The sequence below is a fragment of the Neomonachus schauinslandi genome, chromosome 1 (genome assembly GCF_002201575.2).
Source record: "Neomonachus schauinslandi chromosome 1, ASM220157v2, whole genome shotgun sequence".
NCBI classification, from domain to species: Eukaryota; Metazoa; Chordata; class Mammalia; order Carnivora; family Phocidae; genus Neomonachus; species Neomonachus schauinslandi.
This window is the reverse complement of record NC_058403.1, coordinates 81,435,648-81,460,055: the sequence shown is the minus strand read 5'-3', so window position 1 is coordinate 81,460,055 and position 24,408 is coordinate 81,435,648. Positions and strand designations below refer to the sequence as shown.

The 24,408-nt window shown below is 39.5% G+C and overlaps 1 protein-coding gene across 1 annotated transcript in view; it reads right to left on the bottom strand.

The window, feature by feature from the left end:
- The window catches only part of MCF2L2 (MCF.2 cell line derived transforming sequence-like 2), a 236,007-nt gene that overhangs the window by 182,060 nt on the left and 29,539 nt on the right, over positions 1 to 24,408 (bottom strand). The window contains exon 4 of the mRNA XM_044921376.1: positions 14,678 to 14,792. Within this exon, the coding sequence (XP_044777311.1) occupies positions 14,678 to 14,792 (115 nt within the window). The remainder of the gene's footprint in view (positions 1 to 14,677; positions 14,793 to 24,408) is intronic.

Here is a 24,408-nt window from a genome sequence, read left to right as displayed (position 1 = left end):
AATGGATAAAAAAGCAAGACCCATCTATATGCTGCCTATAAGAGACTTATTTCATACCTAATGACATGTGTAGAGTTGAAAAGTGAAGAGATGGAAAAGTATTTATCATTCAAATAGAAGTGAAAAGAAAGCTGGGGTACCAATACTTATATCAGACAAAATAGACTTTAAAACGAAGACTGTAATAAAAGACAAAGAAAGACACTATATAATCATAAAGGAAATAATCCAACAAGAAGACATAACTATTATAAATATTTACACACTCAACATGGGAGCACCCAGATACATAAAGCAGCTAATAACAAACATAAAGGAAGTAATCGATATGAATACAATAATAGTAGGGGACTTTAATTATCCCACTTACATCAATGGATAGATCATCTATACCAAAAATCAACAAGGAAACAGTGGTTTTGAATGACACATAGGACCAGATGAATTTAACAGATAAATTCAGGACATTCCATCCTAAAACAGCTGAATTCACATTCTTTTCAAGTACATATGGTACATTTCCCAGAATAGATCACATATAGGTCACAGAACAAGTCTCAACAAATTCAAAAAGACTGAAGTCATACCATGCATGTTTTCAGACCACAATACTATGAAACTAAAAATCAACTACAAGAAATTATCTGGAAAGAACTCAAATACATGGATTTTAAATAACATGCTACTAAACAATGAATGGGTCAAACAAGAAATTAAAGAGGAAATCGAAAAATCATGGAGACAAATGAAAATACAATGGTCCAAAAACTTTGGGATGCAGCAAAAGTGGTTCCAAGAGGAAAGTTTATAGCAATAGAGGCCTACCTCAAGAAGCAAGAAGAATCTCAAACAACACAACATTTCACCTGAAGGAGCTAGAAAAAGAACAAACAAAACCCAAAAAGAATAGAAAAAAGGAGATAATAAAGATCAGAGCAGAAATAAATGAAATAGAAACTAAACAAAAAACAAAACAAAACAAAAAAACCCCAATAGAACAAATCAATGAAACCAGGAGCTGTTTTGTTCTTTGAAAAGAACAAAAGGGGCACCTGGGTGGCACAGTTGGTTGAGCTTCCGACTTGGTTTCAGCTCAGGTCATGATCTCAGGGTTGTGAGATCAAGCCCCATGTCGGGCTCTGTGCTCAACATGGAGTCTACTTAAAAGAGACTCTCCCTCTCCCTTTGCCCCTCCCCACTCCAGTACTCGCTCTCTCTTTTTCTCTCAAATAAATAAATCTTAAAAAAAAAAAATCAACAAAATTGATCAACCTTTAACCAGGCTCATCAAAAAAGAAAAAAAAGAAGAGAGAGAGGACTCAAACAAAATCAGAAATCAAAGAGAAGAAATAAGAACAAACACTACAGAAATAGAAAGAATTATAAGAGAATATTATCAAAAATTATATGCCAAAAAATTGGACAACCTAAAAGAAGTGAATAAATTCCTAGAAGCATATAACCTCCGAAAGTGAATCAGGAAGAAATAGAAAATTTGAACAAACCGATTGCCAGCAATTAAATTGCATCAGTAATCAAAAAACCAAACAAGAGTCCAGGACCAAACGATTTCACAGGTCAAATCTACCAAACATTTAAAGAAGAGTTAATAGCTAGTCTAAAAATTAGAGGAGGAAGGAAAGCTTCCAAATTCATTCTATAAGGCCAGCATTACCCTGATACAAAAACCAGATAAAGACTCTAAAACAAAAGAGAACTCCAGGCCAATATCTCCAATGAACAGAGATGCAAAATTCCTAAACAAAATATTAGCAAACTAAATCCAACAATACATTAAAAAAATCATTCACCACGATCAAATGGGATTTATTCCTGGGATGCAAGCATGGTTCAATATTCCCAAATCAATCAATATGATATATCACATTAACAAGAGAAAAGAATAAAACCATATGATCACTTCAGTAGATACAGAAAAAGCATTTAACAAAGTACAACATCCATTCATGATAAAAACTCTTAGCAATGTTGGGCGCCTGGGTGGCTCAGTTGGTTAAGCGACTGCCTTCGGCTCAGGTCATGATCCTGGAGTACCGGGATCGAGTCCCACATCAGCGGGGAGTCTGCTTCTCCCTCTGACCCTCCCCCCTCTCATGTGCTCTCTCTCTCTCTCATTCTCTCTCTTTCAAATAAATAAATAAAATCTTAAAAAAAAAAAAACTCTCAGCAATGTGGGTTTAGAGGGAACATATCTCAACATAATAAGGCCATATATGAAAAACCCACAGCTAACATCATACTCAATGGGGAAAAACTGACAGCTTTTCCTCTAAGATCAGAAACAAGACAAGGATGTCCACTCTCACCACTTTTATTCAACATAGTATTGGAAGTCCTAGCCATAGCAATCAGACAAGAAAAGGAAATAAAAGGCATCCAAATTCATAAGGAAAAAGTAAAACTTTCACTATTTGCAGATGCCATGATACTATATATATATAGAAAACCCTAAAGTCACCACCAAAAAACTACTAGAACAGATAAATGAATTCAATAAAGTCACAGGATACAAAATCAATACACAAAATTTAAAAAGCAAAGAAAACCTATCACTAGAGAAATACAATAAATATAATACATTTAGCAGTTATAAAATAATGACAAAATTAAGACTGAATATATCAATCATATCAATATACATAAATGGGCTTAAGTCACCAAATATAAGAAAAAGATTTTCAATTTGACTCACAAAGACCCAACTATATACTGTATCTAGGAAAAAGATCAATACAAAGTCAGAAAGGCTAAAAATAAAGGAATTGGCAAAAGTATACTAGGCTGGGGTGCCTGGGTGGCTCAGTTGGTTAAGCATCCAACTCTTCGTTTCAACTCAGGTCATGATCTCTGAGATCGAGCCTCACGTGGAAAACTCGACCCTCACTCAGGGTGGAGTCTGCTTGAAATTCTCGCTCTCCCTCTGCCCACCTGCTTGTGTGCTCACTCTCTCTCTCTAAAATAAATAAATAAATAAATCTTTTTTAAAAAAAGTATACTAGGCAAATGGGAACAAAAGCAAGGGGTTTCAGCCTTGATATCAAAGTAGAATTCAAGCCATAATCATTAAACCTAATCAGGAACACTTTTTAATGCTGAAAGTCACAATTCACAATGAAGATACAAGAGGTATAAATATCTATGCTCCTAATACCCTAATAGCCAGCTTTTTAAGGCAGAAACTACAGGAGATACGAGGAGACAAAAATACATTTTACATAGGATGTTTTAATACACCAGTTTCAGCACGAGACAGAACAAATAGAAAACATGTCAATAAGGTTATAGAAAACCCAATCAACATAATCAATAAGGAAGAACTAATGGATATGTGTTGAACTTTACATCCTGATAACAGAAGATTCATCTTCTTCTCAAGCACACATGAAACATCCACAAAAAATGGTCATGATATAGGACCACAAAAAAAAAAGAAAAAAAAAGCTGAAAATTTTAAAACCTTCTATTAAACAACTCTTCAGTAGGGGGAAATGTAAAATGCAATTATATAATTTCTAAAATATAGTGAGAATAAAAATACTACATATAAGAATCTATGGAATACATTTAAAGCAGTGATATAGATAATTCATATAAACCTTAAATGTTTATATCAATAAAATGAAAGAATGAAAATAAATTTACTTTCCACTCAAAAATGAGAAAAAAAAACTAAAGAAAAAAAAACAAAAGAAAGTACAAGGAAAAACATATTAAAGATAAAGGTAGAATGAAAAAAAAGATAAAGGCAGAATGAATAAAGTAGAGAAAAGGAATGCAATAGATCTAATTAATAAAAGAAAAAAGAGAATCCCATTTTTTTAATTAACAAAATAAATAAGCCACTTAGCTAACTTAATCAAGGGGGGAAAAAGACAAAGCACAGGTATACAAACCCAAGCACCCAAGCACCCCGACTTTTCATCTTTTTGATGAGATGATTTTAACACCATAAATATATCACTTTTCCCTAAGTTAATTTATAAATTTAACGAAGTCCCAATGAAAAGACCAACAAGCTTTTTTTTTTTTTTTTTAATGGAGCTAGACTCATATAAAGAAAACAAGAGGGGCGCCTGGGTGGCTCAGTCATGAAGCATCTGCCTTCGGCTCAGGTCATGATCCCAGAGTCCTGGGATTGAGCCCCACATCGGGCTCCCTGCTCAGCGGGAAGCCTGCTTCTCCCTCTCCCACTCCCCCTGCTTGCATTCCCTCTCTCGCTATATCTCTCTCTGTCAAATAAATGAATAAAATCTTTAAAAAAAAGAAAACAAGAAAGAACAGTTAGAAAAACATGAAAAAAGTAAATAAAGCTTAAGGGGCCAGGTGGGGAAAGGGAATTAATCCTATCAGATATTAAACATCCTCTATAAATAAAGTAGTGTGTTATTCACTTGTGAATAGACAGACCAATTAACTCTCAAATTGCTGAGGCAAAGATGAACTCTTAAAATTAGTGGTGTTAGGACAACTGAATAGCCAATTGGAAAAAGATAAACCTTTATCTATACCCCATACCACACACAAAAATAAACACCAAGTGCATCAGATCTACCTGTAAATAATGAAATCATACCGTATTACTAGAAAGCATGGGTGAATTCCCCCTATAACCCAGGTATAAGGAAGTTTTCTGACAATGATTCCAAATCCAGATGCAGTAAAAGAAACACTGATACATTTGATGATATAAAAATTCTACATGGCAAAAAACATCCCAAGCTAAGTGCAAGGACAATAAAAAGGTGAGAGGAAATATATGCAGCATACATCACAGATCAAGGGCTAATATCCCTAACCCATAAAGAAGTCTTAAAAATGGAGAGGAAGGTAAAGATTGAAAAAACCTCAATGGAAAAAAGAGTAAAGGCATGAACAGACAATTCATATATATATATATATATATAACTGGCTGGCTCAGTTGGTGGAGTGGGTGACTCTTGATCTCTGGGTTGTGGGTTCCAGCCTCATGTTGGGCACAGAGTTTACTTAAAAAAAAAAAAAAGTGAAGTGATAAAAGATGGAAAATATGAGAGAAAAGTTAAAGACACAGAAGAGAGATTTAGAAGATACAATATCCCTCTAATTTGAGTTCTGGAAGCAACAGAAAACAGACTTTGAGGGAAAAGATTTTAAAAATTAAAAATAAATTTAAAAAAAAGAAGAAGAAAAAAAATTCTAAGCCTAAGACAGACTTGAATCTCCCGTTCAAAGGCCCAGTAGAATGAAAGAAAAAGTTTGAAATCAAACCTGCAAAACATAAAGAAAAAAAACTCCTATGGAAAGAAAGAATGAGGAGGAATGAGACTCAGATGTGAGAAAGAACGGCCTTGTTATCAGTAACACTGGCAGCTAGAAATCAATGCATCAAGGGGCACCTGGGTGGCTCAGTCGGTTGGTTGCACCACCCACTCTTGGTTTCTGCTCGGGTCATGATCTTGAGGTCGTGGGATCCAGCAGAACGATCCAGCTAAGTGCTCCACACTCAGCACCAAGTCTGCTTGAAATTTTCTGCCTCTCCTTCTGCCCCACCCTCCTGCTCTCACTCCTTCGGTCTTAAATAAATAAATAAATCTTTTTAAAAAGCAGCCAGGTTGCTTTCTGTTCAAAAAACAAAACAAGGAGCGCCTGGGTGGCTTGGTCAGTTAAGCGTCTGCCTTTGGCTCAGGTCATGATCCCAGGATCCTGGGATCAAGTACGGCATAGGGCTCCCTGCTCAGCAGGGAGTCTGCTTCTCCCCCTGCCCCTTACCCCACTCGTGCTCTCTCTCTTTCTCCCAAATAAATAAAAAAATAAACTCTTTTTTAAAAATCAATGAAACAATGTTATTTTACATAAAAAAATTATATACTCAAACTGCCAATCAAGTGTGAAGACAAAATGCAACCATTTTCTGACATTCAAGATCTTTTTTTTTTTTAAGATTTTTTAATTTATTTATTTGAGAGAGAGCGCACAACCAGGGGGACGGGCAGAGGGAGAGGGAGAAGCAGGCTTCCCGCTGAGCAGGGAGCCCAACACGGAAGTCCATCCCAGGACCCCGGGATCATGACCTGAGCCGAAGGCAGACGCTTAACTGACTGAGCCACCAGGTGCCCCTTGACCTTTAAGATCTTGTAAGATTCACTTACCATACACCTTTTCTGAAAAAGAAACCACTTGACAGTTTTCCAGTGAAAATGAAATCACTGTGTTGTATACCTGAAACTAATATAACAGTGTGTGTCACCCATACTTCAGTAAAAAAAAAAGAAAGAAAGAAAGAAAGAAAGAAAGAAAAAGAAGGAACAACCTTCCCAGAGATAAAATAAAAAGCAATCCCAGGTTGACAGATATCTGGTAGCAGTTTCAGACAGCAGCATCCCTGAATTATGAGGGTAAGCCAGAGAGCCTCAAAAAACATCTTCAAGAAAAAAATATACGTATTACATAAATTCTATGACAAAGAATCTGCAAGATAGTAATAATACAATATAGACATATGCTACTCTATAAATAAGAAAAAAAGAAAGGCAATTAGAAATGTCAAGGGAAAAAGTATATAAATAAAAGTCATTGCCTGAGTCTGAAATGAATTAAATTGTGGCATGATTTTGAGCAACTGATGGATTTTTACAAAGAGAACCCATTTTACCTGCACACATGCAACACTCCTTTGAGTGGAGACAGGTTTAATGAGATACACTACATTTCTCCCTCTAGAGTCTAATGATATTACATAAATAAACGCATTTTACTGATTTCTGTGATTGAGAATCAACCTATAGTCAAAGAAAAAACCCATGTATAGTAAAAATGTAAAATATAAGTTTTACCAACTGAAAGAAAGTGGTATATAGGTAGAAGAACTTGAAGTTTGAGAGAGAATAAAGAAAGATGGAAATGTATAGTAGAAAATCAACAAATATTATCTAAGGTTGCTGGATCACCAGACAGAAGTTAACTGTGTTCTTTAAATTTATCACGGTAAACATTACATGATCTAAAAATAATAATGTAACTAACAAAACTTAGGGGGTGAAAGGGAGTAAGGACCGAGAAACATCATAGTATGCAAAATTCATTTTTCATAGCAAAGAGTCACAAGATATTGTCTAAAGATGATAAATCAAAAAATAAAAACATAAACATGTAAATTAGCACCATGGAGATCACCACCATAACATTATCTGAAAACTTCATGATGTGCTGGAAATAGCACTGAGCCAGGAGCCAGGAAATCTAAGTCCTAAGCTTCACTTTTCCCCATCTATGTATACTTATACAAGTTTTTTTCTTCTACCTGGTCTTAATATCCATCTTTGTAAATGTGGATAGTTCTCAAAGTGCGGTCCTCAGACCAGCAGCAGCATCATCTCCTGGGAACTTATTAGAAATGAAATTATTTGGCTTCGCCCAAACCTACTGAATCAGAAACTCTGGAGTGGGGCCAGCAATCTGTATTTTAACAAGTCCCCCAAATGATTCTGATGCATGCTAATGTCTGAGAACAATCAACAGGGGCCAACAAACTGCAGTCCATGTGCCAAATCCACTCCATGCCCATTTTGTAAATAAAGTTTTATTGCAACACAGCCACACTCATTGGTTTATATATTATCTATATTTGCTTTTGAGCAACAACAGCAGAGTTCAGTAGTTGAGGTGGAGATCATATAGCCTGCAAAGTCTAAAATATTTACTCTCTGGTCCTTTCCAGAAAAAGTTTGATAACTTTCAACCTAGAATATTCTGACTGATAATACTGATTGCACATCATTACTAAATTTAATTCAATGTTTATCACCCCAGTGAAGTTGTAAAGATATTCAATCAGAAAGATATTTGTGTTAATAGTGTCTAGAGTCCTTTAATAAGGTATTATCGAGCGACTGAATCCTGCTCCCCCATCATTCTCAGGACCCCTTAAAACAGTAAGTAACACATAGTAAAGAACCATGTAATAATTAGTAAATCAATAAGTAGTATAAAAAATAAAATAAACAGCAAAAGTCAACACCCTCTGTGGCTCACGGAGTCTTAGGAAACATTATTGACCACATAATGACTGGTGGAAGGCATGATGAGTTGATTTTTAAAAAGCAACATTCACATTTTAAAGTCAATACTGCACCCAATATATGGGGCACCTGGGTGGCTCAGTCATTAAGTGTCTGCCTTCGGCTCAGGTCATGATCCCAGAGTCCTGGAATCGAGCCCCACATTGGGCTCCCTGCTCAGCGGGAAGCCTGCTTCTCCCATTCCCACTCCCCCTGCTTGTGTTCCCTCTCTCGCTGTGTCTCTCTCTGTCAAATAAATAAATAAAATCTTCAAAAAAAAAAAAAAAATACTGCACCCAATATCTTCTCCAATTTCATCTCAATTCTTCAGATCACCCCATCACCAAAACAACACACATCATATAATAACTAGATGAGGCTGTTTGTTTCAGGTTGTGGCAATTATCTTCTTTATAATTCATAATACTGCTGAATAACACCAAATTCCAGATATTAACAACCATTAGCACCCACGAATTCAAGCAAGAGGCTGTGCTTTGAATGTCTAAAGAAACCTAAATTGAACATAATCAGAAAAGGCAAAGTGGGCTCCTATCTGAACTGGACAGGTGACACAAAGCAGGATAGTAAAGATATTCTAAAGCAAATGAACAAAGAAAAGCCATTATGCACACACTAGGTCACCCTACTGGTGAGAAGAGCTGTCAGACTCCTAGCTCTTACACAGAGAAGGACAGGAATCTAGCACATTAAATTGCTTTTTCTGCCCCCTGGAATAGTTCATTCAAATTCTCTTGGCATATAAGACTTCTTTACCAGTGTCACCATTTATTCATAACAAATCCATGGGGTGCTCTCTAATTTTGAGCCTTAGCTGGGTGTCTAAAGTCTGGCCTCTCAAAGCATCCCTCCTGAGGGCTGAAGCAAATACACCGACCTTGGGCAATGCAGCAGGCCAACAAAACTCCCCACCTTGGACCTCTATGCTTAGAAGTCAAATGAATGATTCCATCTCCCTGACTCTGGGGAGCAATTCCACGGCCAGTCCACAAAATAACGGACCTCACTCTTGCCACTCAATCAAAAGCACTTTTCCAATTAATGCCATTCAAAGCCACTTAAAAACAGGGGCTTTCCTACAGCCTTCATAACAGTAAGAGGCCCAGAATGAATTTACTTCTGTGGCGGGGCTGGGTTCCACAGCTGACAAATTGTTATAATCCCATTCAGTTTTTTAATACAAAGGAATAGCTCTCATTATAATTCACAAGGCAAATAGTAATAGTGTCCTTCTCCCCTCCTTTCCTAAAGTAGAAAGGCCAGATAACGTTCTATCAGACAGCATATCATAAATGAGGATATGACTCATCTCAAAGACTATTAATCAGGCTCTATGGGAGGAAAATGGATATAGGAGAATTCACCAAACAAAAACAGGCCTCTCAACAGATTCATTATAGAAAAGACCCTTTAGAAACAGTAAATAATCATAAAATTACCACTGTTATGAAATACAACTCTTGTACCATCTAATAAAAGTACTTTCTCCAATCCCTTTCAAATAATGAACTCAGAACTATAAGTAAAACAAAGAAACTGAATAGAGTAGTTCAGTAATAAAAATACATGCTTAGTTATACAAATATTGATTCTGAGAAAAACAACTGTGATCTAAAAATAGCTAACCATCTCAGTTGTTCAGAATGTTTTACCAATGCCTTTTCAAGCCATTTGGCTGCAGTTGGTAGCCACAGGAGACCTGTTTTAAGTGACAGTATCTTACATAATACCTCTGAGAAACTGACTCCTAGGATTATCCTGCTCTTGTTACAAGACAAATTCTGAAAACCCTTAGTAGTATAGACACATAGCGGATGGTACTCAATAGGCTAAAGTGAGCCCTCAGTTGTTATTGGAAACATAACGGTGATGTGGCAATGACACAACCATATATATTTTAATACCCTGAGATCCATGTGGGAAGATTTCTAACTCAAGAGTTATGTACGACATTTAATTCACAAAGAAATCGCAGAGTCAGGAAGCTCAGGAAATAGAATTTTTGGCCTATGTTGCATTTAAGAAGAAATACAGAACCATGAAAACAAAGGTAAAAGATTTGGGTACTGTCTTCCCTCTGTCTTTCAACTTCCCCACATGCCCCACTACTGCATCTTATCCAAAAGCTAAGCCTGACCCCACGTTTTCTTCCTCACACCTCAAACGCCTCTTCCCTTCCCCACAGTGCCTCCCTGCCAGCCCTAGCACAGTGAGTCTCACCCTTGGTGGCACACTGGAAGCACTTGTGGAGCTTCCAGCACTACAGAAGCCTAGGTTCCACCCCAAAAAAATTCTGATTTCATTAGTCTGAGCTCTGGTCTGGGTATCAGGATTTTTTAAAAACTCCCCAAGTGATCCTGGAGTGCCTGGGTGGCTCAGTTGGTTAGGTGTCCAACTCTTGGTTTCAGCTCAGGTCATGATCTCATGCGTCGTGGGATTGAGCCCCGTGTTGGTCTCCATGCTCAGCGCAGAGTCTGCTTGAGATTCTCTCTCCTTCTCCCTACCCCTTGCTTGTGCATGTGCTTGTGTACACATGCACACGCGGTCTCTCTCTCTCTCAAATAAATAAGGGGCACCTGGATGGCTCAGTCAGTTAAGCATCCGACTTCAGTTCAGGTCATGATCTCAGGGTCCTGGGATCGAGCCTGGGATAGAGCCCACATAGAGCTTCCTACTCAGCAGGGAGTCTGTCCCTCTCTCTCTCTCTCTCCCTCCCTCTGGTCCTTCCCCCAACCCCCATGCGCTCTTGTGCACGCTCTCGAGCACACTCTCTCTCTCTCAAATAAATAAATAAAATCTTTTTAAATTTATTTAAAAAAAATTTTTTTAAAAACAACAACTCCCCAAAATTCCCCTAATGTGCAGCTAGGATGGAAACCACTGTCCTAGCACACTTTTGGTAAGGAAGAGCCAGGCAAAGCAGCAAAATAAAACAAGATGAGACAATCAAAACCAAAATGAGGGCTCAATTCCACATGCCCAGACAAGCAGTGAGATCTATGAATATGATTCCTAAAGCCAAGCACCATCATCAGTTTCTCACTCTCCCCCTCCCTAACCATGACCAGCACCTTTCTGTCCATCCCTTTCTACCCAGTCCTCCTGCTATCAAGCTAGCTCACTCCCCTTCATTTTGCACCTGTCCCAGTGTAGAAGCCCCTAATCAGTCTCCCTGCCTCCTCTCCTGCTCCGTCTGATCCACCGTGCACACCACTACCAGACTGATCTGGTTGTCATTCTCCTCGAAACCTCCAACGGCCTCTTCATGCTCACTATGTCTAAACTCCTTAACTTGGTGGAAAAGGCCTTACCTAGCCTGTTTCCAGATGTCTTTCCAGCTCTCATTTCTCACTACTGTCTGAAAAGGAGCCTCACTCTGTTCTGATCAACCTGCATGGTCTATAATTCCCCAAACATACTCTATTTAAAACTTCAAAATTCAGGGGACATTGGAAATAGAAGCCAAACGTTTTGCCCCAGATCACTCAGCTAGTGAGCAGTAGAATGTGGATTTCATTCCAGATCGGGGCTGTGTCCAAAGCTGTTAAACACCACCCTGTTCTCTCTCTCTGGAATGTCACCTTCCATATCTACCTGTGGAAATCTTACCTATCTTTCAAGGCTATTCGTTCCTAAAGCTTTCCTTGTTATTCTTGTCTGAAGTGACTTTTCTCTCTTCTGACTTTCTTTAGCACTTTGTTCGCATATTTCACAAAATATCACGACAAAAGAGTCCTGTGACAAGCTTCTTGAGGTTCAAGATACACTGTTATGGCCTCATCGGTCCTTTATAGCACCTAACAGAACCATCCACACTGTTGGCACACAGCAAAGTTCTGGTGAAGAACGAGCTGCCATGGGAAGCTTTCTGTCCTCACCCAACCCAGCCACAGTGAGAGGTCCTTATTAATTTCAAGCACAGAGGTATCCTTTCCCTACCCTGGGTATCCTGCCATCCTCCTCTTCAAGTGCATCAATTCTTCCTTGTTCTATATCATGAGCCCTCTGCCAACTGCCTATAAAACATTTTGCAGCCTGGGAAGGGCTCTGTTGCCTGGCAACCACTCAGATTTAGAAAGATGCATATGATGGTAAGTAGGAATCATAAAAGAAACAAGGGTAGTTTCATTCTTTGGAACCTGAAATGGAACCTGGACAGTAAGGTTCAGGTCAAATTCCCATTTTGGGCCTTCTTACCCATTGTCTCTGTTTTAAATAGGGGTGGGGCAGCAAGTGGGGTATGAGCAAATGCCAGGAAGAGGAAAGGGTAATAACTGGTCAGACAGCTATTCTTTCTCAAGAAGAAAAGCATTCTAGGAAAGGGGAAAACTCCTTGTTTACAAGAAATTATATAAGGAACATAGGGCAGAAAAAAGACACCAGGCCAAAACATTAGTCCCTGATTTTGTCTTCTCTTCTCTTCTACATCTGGGAGATAGGGGTTCTACCCTTCAATGTTTCTCTCTACACTGGCACTGCCATCCACAGATGGCACTCAGTGTATGCTTCTCGGTGTGACTCAGAAAATGCTCAAGTACAAGATGAAAACCACCCATTTTGTTTAGCATATGATTGCATCTGGGGATTCAGGAAAATTAGATGGTGAGTTTAAAACAAACATAATGAGAATGGGGGAGCCACGTCCACCTGTTGCCCACCTCCCTGCTTACCCCCTTCCTTTGCTGCTCCCCATGGAAGGAGAAGTTCCTAAATTGATGGGTCACTGTTTTAGAATGCAATCGAGCCAAAGAGGGGGACCAGGTTCAACTCCCTATAAACCAGGGAGGTAAAGGCAGGAAGACTGGGGTTCCCCTCTCTTCTGTCAGCAGCCTCCTTCTCACTCTATAATAAATACTCATTGATTGAAATGAATTATATCAGAACTGGAAGTTCCACCAACAATACTTCTTGAGAACCTACTATGTGCTGGGCACTGCGCTAGGGCTAGAGATAAAAGAGAAAACAAAACCAAACCAAAGCATTGGCCCCTACTTGAGTTGTTCAGTCTAATGGGAAATGCAGAAATAACTTCCATATACTATATAAGGGGTAAGATCAGGAGTCTATGGAAATTAAGAGTCTATGAGAGCAGAACTGAAGTCAGGGAAGGAGCCCTTGAAGAAATGAGATCAGACCGAGGGCTGATGAACGTGTAGAAGTTAGCCAGATCAAGAAGGGTGGGAAAGGTGCTCAGCAGAGAACCACTTGAGCTCAGCCCAGAGACATACAGCATCCTTCCTTCAAATCAATAAAACCCCAAATCCTCACGTGTCTGTGTAATACATGCCATATTCAGGGATCAAAGGTACAAAGGAAGGGAACTGGTGAAATATAATTTAAGCACTAAACTTTGAAGAAGTGCATTAAATAGAAATCCATAGCCTTCCCTGAAAAAAGAAGAAAGGTAACAAGCAAACACAAAAACCAAAAAAACTTTTAGAGTGAGTTTGGTTAAAGCAAACAACTCAACTGCCTGATCTCCACAGGTGGGATGAAACACCAGGTGGCCTTTCAATCACAAAGCTGGTGTTAACCTCGAAATCACATGAGGCAGACAGAAGGCAAGCTAAAGAGCACACACATGGCCTAACCTCACAGCAGTTAAGTGAGAGAAGATGTCATAAACACTATAACCCCATGGAGGGCAGAGCCTTTCCTGGCTGGAGAGTGGACACGGCACTAAGAGTTGGTTCTGACCCCACTCCCAGCTTGATCTCTGTCTGTGAAATGGTTGTCACCAATATGAACTCTGTCCCACACTCCACACCTTGGATGCCTGGGTATTTACTGACTTCACTGGATAAAGGTATGAGGCCCGGGTTAGAGAGAGTGGAAACAGCAGATGCCAAAAACATCTTTGTCAAGGTCTTAGCTATAAGCACAGTTTTTATTCCCGGCCTTTGTTTCCTAGCTCTTTGCCTCTCTTACCTGTCCATCTGAATAGGGCAGGTATAAAATCTTCCCCTAAATTCCTTATTTGGGGGAGATAACTAAATTAACTCCATGGGGCACCTGGGTGGCTCAGTTGGCTAAGCGACTGCCTTCGGCTCAGGTCATGATCCTGGAGTCCCTGGATCAAGTCCTGCATCGGGCTCCCTGCTCAGCAGGGCGTCTGCTTCTCCCTCTGACCCTCCCCCCTCTCATGTGCTCTCTCTCTCTCAGTCTCTCTCTCTCAAATAAATAAATAAAATCTTTAAAAAAAAAAAATTAACTCCTAAAATGGCTTGACCTGCTTGAACAATGGCCATGTGTCCCAGATGACAGGCCCCAGGAAGCCAGAATTACTTTAATCCAGAGCAATGAAGCTGAAGGCACAAAGTCAGCATTAGCTATTCAGTCAATGTTTCATTCACTCAACAATGTTTATTGAGTACCCCCTATGTGCACACCAGAGTCAAAATGGACATTCATTTATCATTGTTTTCTAGACTCTTCCCCCACCCCTTGTCTGTGATGGATAAATAAGAGAAATTGGCCAAGCTACATACTAGTGTGAGCTGTGCTCAGGGAAAATTCCATCTCCGCCCAGCCCTGCCACATGAGAAATTCAGAATAAAGCCAGTGACTGGGAAGGCAGCAAACCGCTATGTTCAGCTCACCTGGGGATGCTAGTCAGGTAGGTCATGACATTCAGGAAGTCTTCCTCTGGGAGGTGTTTGAACCCCACAAACTCTGGAAAAGTGATGATGGGGGCACCATCTTTCCCTCGACCTCCTGCAACAAAAACGGGTGGTCAAGATGTTAATAAAATGTCTTGGTGTCACATCCTGCAGGTAAGGGACTTTGACTAATATCAAGTTGGGAGATCGATACTGGCCTCCCCCTTTTCTCTCTGTATTATTTCAGACTAGAATGTGGGAAGGTTGACATGGAACTATTTTGAACAAGTCTCTTCTTCATGCTTGGTCAAGTGATATTGTGAGAATCTACTTCTTAAATCCTTTGAAGATAGTTACTGTATAAAAGGTAGTATTAATTTAATTACTTTAGCATAGGTGGAACAGTAAATAATGCCAACACGAATATATAATATTGTTCTTCATTTTTGTAGTCAGTAAATATCAAAGGTAAAAGAGCATGGTGGTTAAGAGAGTTCATTCTAAAATCAGGTAGCCCAAGATGCGTGGCTGGGTGGCTCAGTTGGTTGAGCGTCTGCCTTTGGCTCAGGTCATGATCCTGGAGTCCTGGGATCGGGCTCCCTGATCAGCAGGGAGTCTGCTTCCCCTCTCCCTCTGCCACTCACCCAGGCTCCCCCAGCTCGTGCTCTCTCTCTCTCTCTCTCAAATAAATAAATAAATAAATAAATAAATAAATAAATAAATTTTTAAAAATAAAAAATAAAATCAGACAGCCTGGTTCAAATCCTGTTTTGTCACTTGATTTCTATGTGATTTTATGCAAGATACTTAATCTAAATAGGAGTTTCCATTATATATAGATAGACAGATATAGATATATATAGATATTATATGTGTATATATATATATATATATATCTCATAAGAATAATACTTGTACCTACCTCAAAAGGTATTGTGAGGATTAAGTGAGACCATATATGAAAAGCACCTTAGTAGAGCACTTATTACATATAAGTGCTCAATAAATAGTGACCATTATTATGGTTATAATTATTACAAGGAGGAAATAATCATCTGCCCTTCAATAATTGACCAACAGGGATATAAGACAGCACTGTGAAAACAGAAATGTAAAATTAATATTTAAATATTTGATCTATCGGAGCAGAGGTCACTAGATTAAATTAAATAGATTCCATTTCTTCATCTCCTTGCAGCTAGATGCAGCTATACGACTGAATTCTAGCCCCGTGGTTCCCAAACTGTGTCCCAGGTACCCAGAGAACCATGGTGAACTCGCAAAAGCACCGTGAATATTTTAAATTTTTGAGGGAAACAGCAAGAGTTGGCATCTATAGGACACCATGTGGGCTACTAGCTTGAGGTAGTTCACAATTCCAACATTAAATTGCCCTATATTCTTTTTTTTTTTCCCCTATATTCTTTTGAAAGGCATTGCCTTGTGAAGTTGGGATTTTGGTGGCTGCTGAGATAAAGAGCAAGTGTAGTATGAAAAGGAATGTAGAACAGGAAATGAGGGTGGTGATGTTCAGTCTCATTCCAAGGCTTGAGATTATTGTAGTTACCTAAGAATGCAATTTAAACATTACTTTTTCTTTCAATTTATGTGTTTTGTTTTGTGTTTTTTTTTCCAAACGGCTACTAAGTTCTAAGGATATACAGACTTACTAAGTTGTTTTAACTATTAGGTATTGCTTTTGGCCAAGAAGGGCTGTGGAAATACTAAGATAGACTGAGATATCTATCTGAGACTGAAAAACTAAGGCACCAAGAACTGAGAAAGCTGGGGGACCTATGCCCTAGCCAATGGGTTAAGAGCTGAATTGCTGGGAGCATCTTCCAGGTTATGCCCATGGAGGAAAACTACTTTAAGAAAAATAAAGGCTCCCCAGTGAAGCCAACTACAAATGACTGCATGCATTACACATCTAATGAAAGAGGTAGGGCAGGGTGTGGTTTAATGAGAATTGTGTGATTAATGAGGGTGTGGGATCAATGAAGAAATTACAAAAAAGGGAGACTCAGAGAAACAAAGGCAGACCATGTACTGCCAATGCTTTCCTAAGGAGAGAGGAGCCTGGCCCATGATCACGAGAATCTAGACCATGTCGACAGGATATTTGATGACACCACGATTAAGATCATCCAATCCACTCTGCTGCTCTGAGTCCACACCTGATAAGCATCTTCTGCTTATACTCTGACTTTCCATGTACATTTGTTTCCAGGGCAAAAATGTGCTGTCAGGCAAACATGAGTATTTGTATCATGTAAAGAGTAAGACAGCCTTGTGGTTTTCTACACCAGTCTCTTCTAGGTACTGTTAATGTGGGGTTAGGCTCTCAAGAGACCAATCACTGTGGAATGAAACTGTGTGATACTTGTCTGGTTGTCATTCTTCTCCAGGAAGTATCTCTTTATTAATTCTACATGTTTATTTTAAATTTTAAAGAAAGTTACCTGCAGATTAGATGCTTGTCAAACTTTGACATAGCGATTAAGCTGCCTCAATAATTTGACTGAAAACAACTTAAATCCGGATACTATCGGCTTTCACCTCATATTCTTCCTCTTTGCAGTTTTATAGCCATAGGAAGTCTTAGATAAATGCAAATTAAGAGAATTTACATCTCTAGTAAGGCTAAAATTAGATGCATTATAACACTGTACTAATTGCATAACCAATATTTGCCAAGAATATGGCTAAAACATTTCAAGGACTCAAAACACCCTAAAATATTCATTAAGATAGGATTATACTACTTAATGATTTTGCCTTTCATTGTTAATTATAAATTAAAGCTCTTCACACCTAAGTAGAGAAAGACAGGTGGAGTGTTCTTATATCTTGGTTAATATCGATACTGAACACCACCCGCTGTTGAACATTAACCCTAAGAGACAGAAGCCCCAAGGAGACAGAGCTAAGCCTCGATACAGGCATTGACAACCCACATTCGGTGGGTTGTGAGAATTCGGTGCCACCTTGTGAGAATACATGGAAATGCAAAAGGATGAGAGTGTACCAAAGAGGTAGTCCTATTCAAGGAAAATAGAGAAAGCCAAAGTTAAGTAAAATGGTGACTTAAATAAATGTCATTACTCATGGTATAATTTTCACCTGTTCATTAAACGGAAGAGGACTAGGTTTACTGCAGAAAATAGTAAGTTCTTGGGATACATAAGACTATTCCCATGAGGGTCTGGGTGTTGGCTGGCACTTCTATCCTACAGAGGAGAATTTAGAACACTAGGAAATCCTACAGGAAGATGGTGAAGACCAACAATGAAAGAGAGAGAGAGTCAGTTAACTGCTATTTGCCTTCCAAAATCCATTTTCCTTTTCTCTCCCTACAAAAAAACTGATTTTAGCTAGGAAAATGGTAATGCCACTTCTTGGGAGGCACTTCAGAAATCTCAGGGCCTGGGAAACCAAATAATCTATCCTAGATAGTAAAGAATTGTCCCACATCCTGTGTGATTTCTGAATACCTTAATAGAAACTCATTATGGGCGCCTGGGTGGCTCAGTTGGTTAAGCGACTGCCTTCAGCTCAGGTCATGATCCTGGAGTTCCGGGATCGAGTCCCACATCGGGCTCCCTGCTCAGCAGGGAGTCTGCTTCTCCCTCTGACCCTCCCCCCTCTCATGCTCTCTCTATCTCATTCTCTCTCTCAAATAAATAAATAAAATCTAAAAAAAAAAAATAGAAACTCATTATAAGTGAAAAATCCATTTATAGTGAACAGATCCTATAAATTCTGTTTCATACATAATAATAAAGGGTTTTTAAATATTTTCCATCTTATTGAGATATAATTGACATATAATATGGTATTAGTTTAAGGTATATATATAATGATTCGATATATATATATAGTAAAATGATCGCCACAATAAGCTTAATTAACATCCACCACCTCAAAAATGACCTTACAAACTCTTCAGATCTAATCTCTTAGCAATTTTCAAATACACAATACGGTACCGTTAACTATAGTCACCACGCTGTACATTCCATCCCCAGAATATATTTATCTTGTAACTGGAAGTTTGTACTTTTGACCACTTTCCTACATTTCCCCCACCCCCACCCTGCCTCTGGCAACCACCAATCTTTATCTCTGTTTCTATGAGTTCAGTTTTTTTTTAGATTCCACATGTAAGTAAAATGGTAAAGTATTTGCCTTTCCTTGTCTAACTTCTTTCACTTAGCGTAACACCCTCAAGGTCCACCCATGGTGTCACAAATCAGAAATTATTTTTAAATGGTTTAAATATATACTGAATTTTTCAGGAATGCAACTACCCTATAAATTGAAGGAAGGTAATACTTTGTTCAGAATTTATCAACTTTGTTCAGAACTGTATCAACAATTGTTTACTCTTTCAGAAAATCACTACAGTAAAGCCACTCAGGGGGTCTGATCACCCACACCACACCCCAGCATTTGCAGCTATCACATTCATGATGACTCTGAGTACCTGACGACTTTATTTTTTTTCTAGTATAGCTAGAAATACATATTGAAATATGTATTATTTTACTACTCTTACTTTCCTTTTATTTCTCCTTTACTACTCTCCTTTACACTTTCTTTTTTTCAGTATATGCATAAATAAGGGGTAGCTATTCACACTCCGTGAGCACACAACTAAACTACATTTGCTAGCTTCCCATGATATTAAATGTATCCATCTAACTGATCCAAGTTCAAGTCAATGGTATGTGGTATGTGCTGTTGCTGAGCTGAGGCTTTTAAGGAGCCTTATGCTCGGGGCGCCTGGGTGGCTCAGTCGTTGAGTGTCTGCCTTCTGCCTTCGGCTCAGGAACGGTTCATGATCCCAGCATCCTGGGATTGAGCCCCGCATTGGGCTCCCTGCTCAGCGGGAAGCCTGCTTCTCCCTCTCCCACTCCCGCTGCTTGTGTTCCTGCTCTCATCATCTCTCTCTCTGTGTCAAATACATAAATAAAATCTTTAAAAAAAAAAAAAAAGAAGAAGCAGTATGCTCTCTTTTCCCTGTCTGCTTTCTGGATACAGATAATAAGATGGCCACAAAATGGATAATAGTAACATGAGCCATAAAGTGGAAGGAACCTTCATGTGTAATGAAGATGGAGAAAAGTCATCTGCTGACCATGAACGTACATGCTGGACTGCTCCAAGAGAAATAACTAAATTTCTGTTTTGTTTGTTTGAACTACTATACACTTCGGAGTCTATTTGGTATAGCTGTTCAGCCTACCCTAACTAATACAGGTTATGGTATCCATAAATTTCAATTCAGAATAGTGGAGGACAATACAAGTCATTTGTTATAAAAAGAAGGATTTCAGTCCAACCTGATTGAGAACCATTTCCGTAGTCTACACTTCTCAGTACAATAGCCACTGGACATATATGGCTGTTGAGCACATGCAATATAACCAATCCAAATTGATATGTGCTGTAAGTGTGAAATACAAACTAGATTTCCAAGACTTAGTATGAAAAAAAATGTAAAGTATCTCAACAATAATTTTGAATATTGATGATTTGTTGGAATGATATTTTAGATATATTGGGTTAAATAAAAATGCTATTAAAATTAATTTCATGTGTTCCTCCTTGCTTTTTTAAATATGGTTACTACAAAATTAAAAGTACATACGTGGGTCACAGTAAATTTCTTTTAAACAGTACTTTTCTCTACACCTTCTTGCATTGGTTCTCATTTCCTGGATGCCAAGTTACTAACTCTATCTCTGATTTAGACAGAAGTTTTGACTCTGGTCAGTTCCTTAATTTGACAGTCTCCATTGTTTCAGTGAGAATTTCCCACTTGCTGGGAGGGAACACTGTCGACTCCACAAGCCTGAGTATTTTATGCCTCCATTATTAATTATTTCTAAAAGGTGTTATGTGAGAGAGAGGGGGAACTTCAGACAATGATTCCAAGGGGAGGAAATAACCATTAAAAGAAAAAGAAAATGATAATTCCTTTTAATTAGAGGAAAGGTATTATGGTAGATACTGATAAATGGCTAATTTATAACCACTCCCCTTCTCTCCCGACCACCTTCTACTGTAGCCATTTCAAAGCTAAATGTTTGCCTTTTCTGACTCCCTTGCTGGTAGAAATGGCTACATGACACAGTTCCAGGATGACACATAAGCAGAAGTCTACTGAGAGCTTCTGGGAAAGTTCTTGCTCTCTGGCAAAAAGAATAGAAGAAACCAGCATTGCTCATTCACCTTCTTCCTGCTTTGGACACAGACTTGATATCTGGAGCTGCCGCAACCATACTGACATTAAGACTTTAAAAACAAGAGAAACATTGAGAGAATCGCAAAGATGCACCCTTAATGTCATGGAGTCACTGATCCGATACAAGGAATTTCTACTTTTGGACCTCTTGTTTTGTGGCTTAGAAAACAAACAAACAAGTCCTATGGGCTAAGTTCTCTTATAGTCCGATACTATGCGAGGCACTTTCCTTAAAACAACCACTTTACCAATGAGAAACCTGAGGTTCACAACAACATCCTAACTGTGTTGGGATGTGAACCCAGAGTTGTCTGAGTCCAAAGCCTAGGGTGTTTTCACCACGCTAACCTGCTTATATTCTCTTGTTCCCTAGCTAAGCCCTAAATTTAGATATATCCCAAGTTCACTGGGAACATGCATTGTCTTTCAAGGTCAGAGCTACCAGAGGCCCAGCCCTGGTCACTACCCAGTTCCTGCCGGTGGTCCCCGCTCACGGACCTGACCATCCAGAGGCCTCCAACCATCCGGCCCCAACCATGGGTCAGCCATCTCTCCTGCCAGCTGGGAGCACACTCGGAGCACGACAGGCCAGGCAACTGGAGCCTCGCTGAGAAAAAGGCCCCCTCCTGTCCTTCCCAGCATTCCTGACTGACGGGGCCTCTGGCCCTTCCCAGAGCTCAGTGGAATCTGTAGAAACGTCTGCAGCTGGAATATCCTCACCCTGCTTGCCTGAATCAGGAAACAGAAAACTGCCGTGACCCAGACCAGAGGCCATAGCTAGGTTGCCACAGTGATGGGAAAAGACCTAAGTCCAGGGACTTCTGTTTTACCACCACAGAGACACAGGCACCCACAACACCCTCCTTACTGACATTTGCTGCCACTTTAGGTAAGGACGAAAAGCAGGCCTAGTAATTCCAATAAAGTGCTGACTCAGAGAACCCCAGGGCTGCTGAGAGTCTTCGAGACTTGCAGGGTTGCAAACGCTACCACAGCTAATCAATGCTTCTCTCTCCTAAGAAGGGCAAACTTGAGGCCACAGGATGACGAGAGAAGCTCAAAAATGAAAGATTGTCTCTGCCACAGTCAAAGTGACTTTCCTAACACAGAGGTGTCCTCTTTGGCCCAGTGTGTGTTTCTATAGTTCTATGTTCTCCATTAAAGAGCGACAATTCTCTCTATTACTGACTTAGTTGTGGCATTTTACATCATTTCAACTGTGAGCATGGCTTGGCTTTGGTTCCTTATACAAACTATATCATGCCAAAAACTATTTCTTGTACTATAACCTTAAAATAAGCATTTTTATGGGATTAAAATATATCAGAAAAAAAAGTCATTTAGTTGGTAGTTGCAATGCTAAGCATTTTTCATATACTATGTCTTTGATCCTCAAAATTATGATGATCCCACCCATTCATTCCCCAAATGAGGAAAGTGAGGCTTGGAGAACTAAGTTGCCCAAGGAGATGCAGCTGGCCAACAGCAGAACCTAAATCCATATCTAGGGCTGTCTGATACCCATTTATTTATTGCCTCTGAGAAATAAGAATAGAGAGAAGCACCTCGGTAATATTCAAAAGGGGTAACTTTGGATCACTTAATGCATAAATTAATCAGTCACTGGACTCCTTCCCCAGATGAGCCGTTATATATGCCAGCATCCTGTGCTGGGGCATTCAAGTTTTGGTGTAAGGGTACAGAAATCCACTCCACCTCACCCATCATCCATTCCAGACCCTGATGCACGTGAGCCTTGCAGCCTTCTGTGGTATAAGGCTCTCCCTGTGAGAAGCTGTGAGACTGCACCTTCAGGAGGCTGGTTAGGTACCCCCACCAGGGCCAAGACCGTGGTGCCTAGGCCGGGGATGTGAGGAGCAGTCCTCACAGGACAGACCAGGAGAACTCGGATAACTTTGAACTGAGCTCCTATTATGTTACAGTTTCTGTTCCAAGCAATACAGGTAGAAATAAAAAAAAAAAAAAATGAGAACTTTGTACTTACAGAGCTTTCAGTGACTATATGAGCAGTGACCAATGTGGAGGAAAGACCAGAGAATTCCCCAGAATGTCTGGATTGTATAAGATGTCCCCACCTAGGATACAACTCTGGGATGGGGAGAGGTATTCCAATAACAGAGATTGCATTTCCCTTAAACTCAGTAAGATAAGGTCTTGGGAGCAGATTAAATATGATTTAGAGAAAGAAAAGAAATGTGTCTTTTTTTTTAATTTTTTATTGTTATGTTAATCACCATACATCACATCATTAGTTTTTGATGTAGTGTTCCATGATTCATTGTTTGTGCATAACACCCAGTGCTCCATGCAGAACGTGCCCTCTTTAATACCCATCACCAGGTGAACACATCTTCCCACCCCCCTCCCCTCCAGAACCCTCAGTTTGTTTTTCAGAGTCCATAGTCTCTCATAGTTCGTCTCCCCCTCCAATTTCCCCCCCTTCATTCTTCCCCTCCTGCTATCTACTTCCTTTTTTTTTTTTCTTAACATATATTGCATTATTTGTTTCAGAGGTACAGATCTGTGATTCAACAGTCTTGCACACTTCACAGCGTTCACCATAGCACATACCCTCCCCAATGTCTATCACCCAGCCACCCCATCCCTCCCACTCCCACCACTCCAGCAACCCTCAGTTTATTTCCTGACATTAAGAATTCCTCATATCAGTGAGGTCGTATGATACATGTCTTTCTCTGATTGACTTATTTCGCTCAGCATAACACCCTCCAGTTCCATCCACGTCCTTGCAAATGGCAAGATCTCATTCCTTTTGATGGCTGCATAATATTCCATTCTATATATTTACCACATCTTCTTTATCCATTCATCTGTCAATGGACATCTTGGCTCTTTCCACAGTTTGGCTATTGTGGACATTGCTGCTATAAACATCGGGGTGCACGTACCCCTTCGGATCCCTACATTTGTATCTTTGGGGTAAATACCCAGTAGTGCAGTTGCCTGATCATATGGTAGCTCTATTTTCAACTTTTTGAGGCACCTCCATACTGTTTTCCAGAGTGGATGCACCAGCTTGCATTCCCACCAACAGTGTAGGAGGGTTCCCCTTTCTCCGCATCCCCGCCAACATCTGTCATTTCCTGACTTGTTAATTTTAGCCATTCTGACTGGTGTGAGGGGGTATCTCATTGAGGTTTTGATTTGGATTTCCCTGATGCTGAGTGATGTTGAGCACTTTTTCATGTGTCTGTTGGCCATTTGGATGTCTTCTTTGGAAAAATGTCTGTTCATGTCTTCTGCCCATTTCTTGATTGGATTATTTGTTCTTTGGGTGTTGAGTTTGATAAGTTCTTTATAGATTTTGGATACTAGCCCTTTATCTGATATGTCATTTGCAAATATCTTCTCCCATTCTGTCGGTTGTCTTTTGGTTTTGTTGACTGTTTCTTTTGCTGTGCAAAAGCTTTTTATCTTGATGAAGTCCCAATAGTTCATT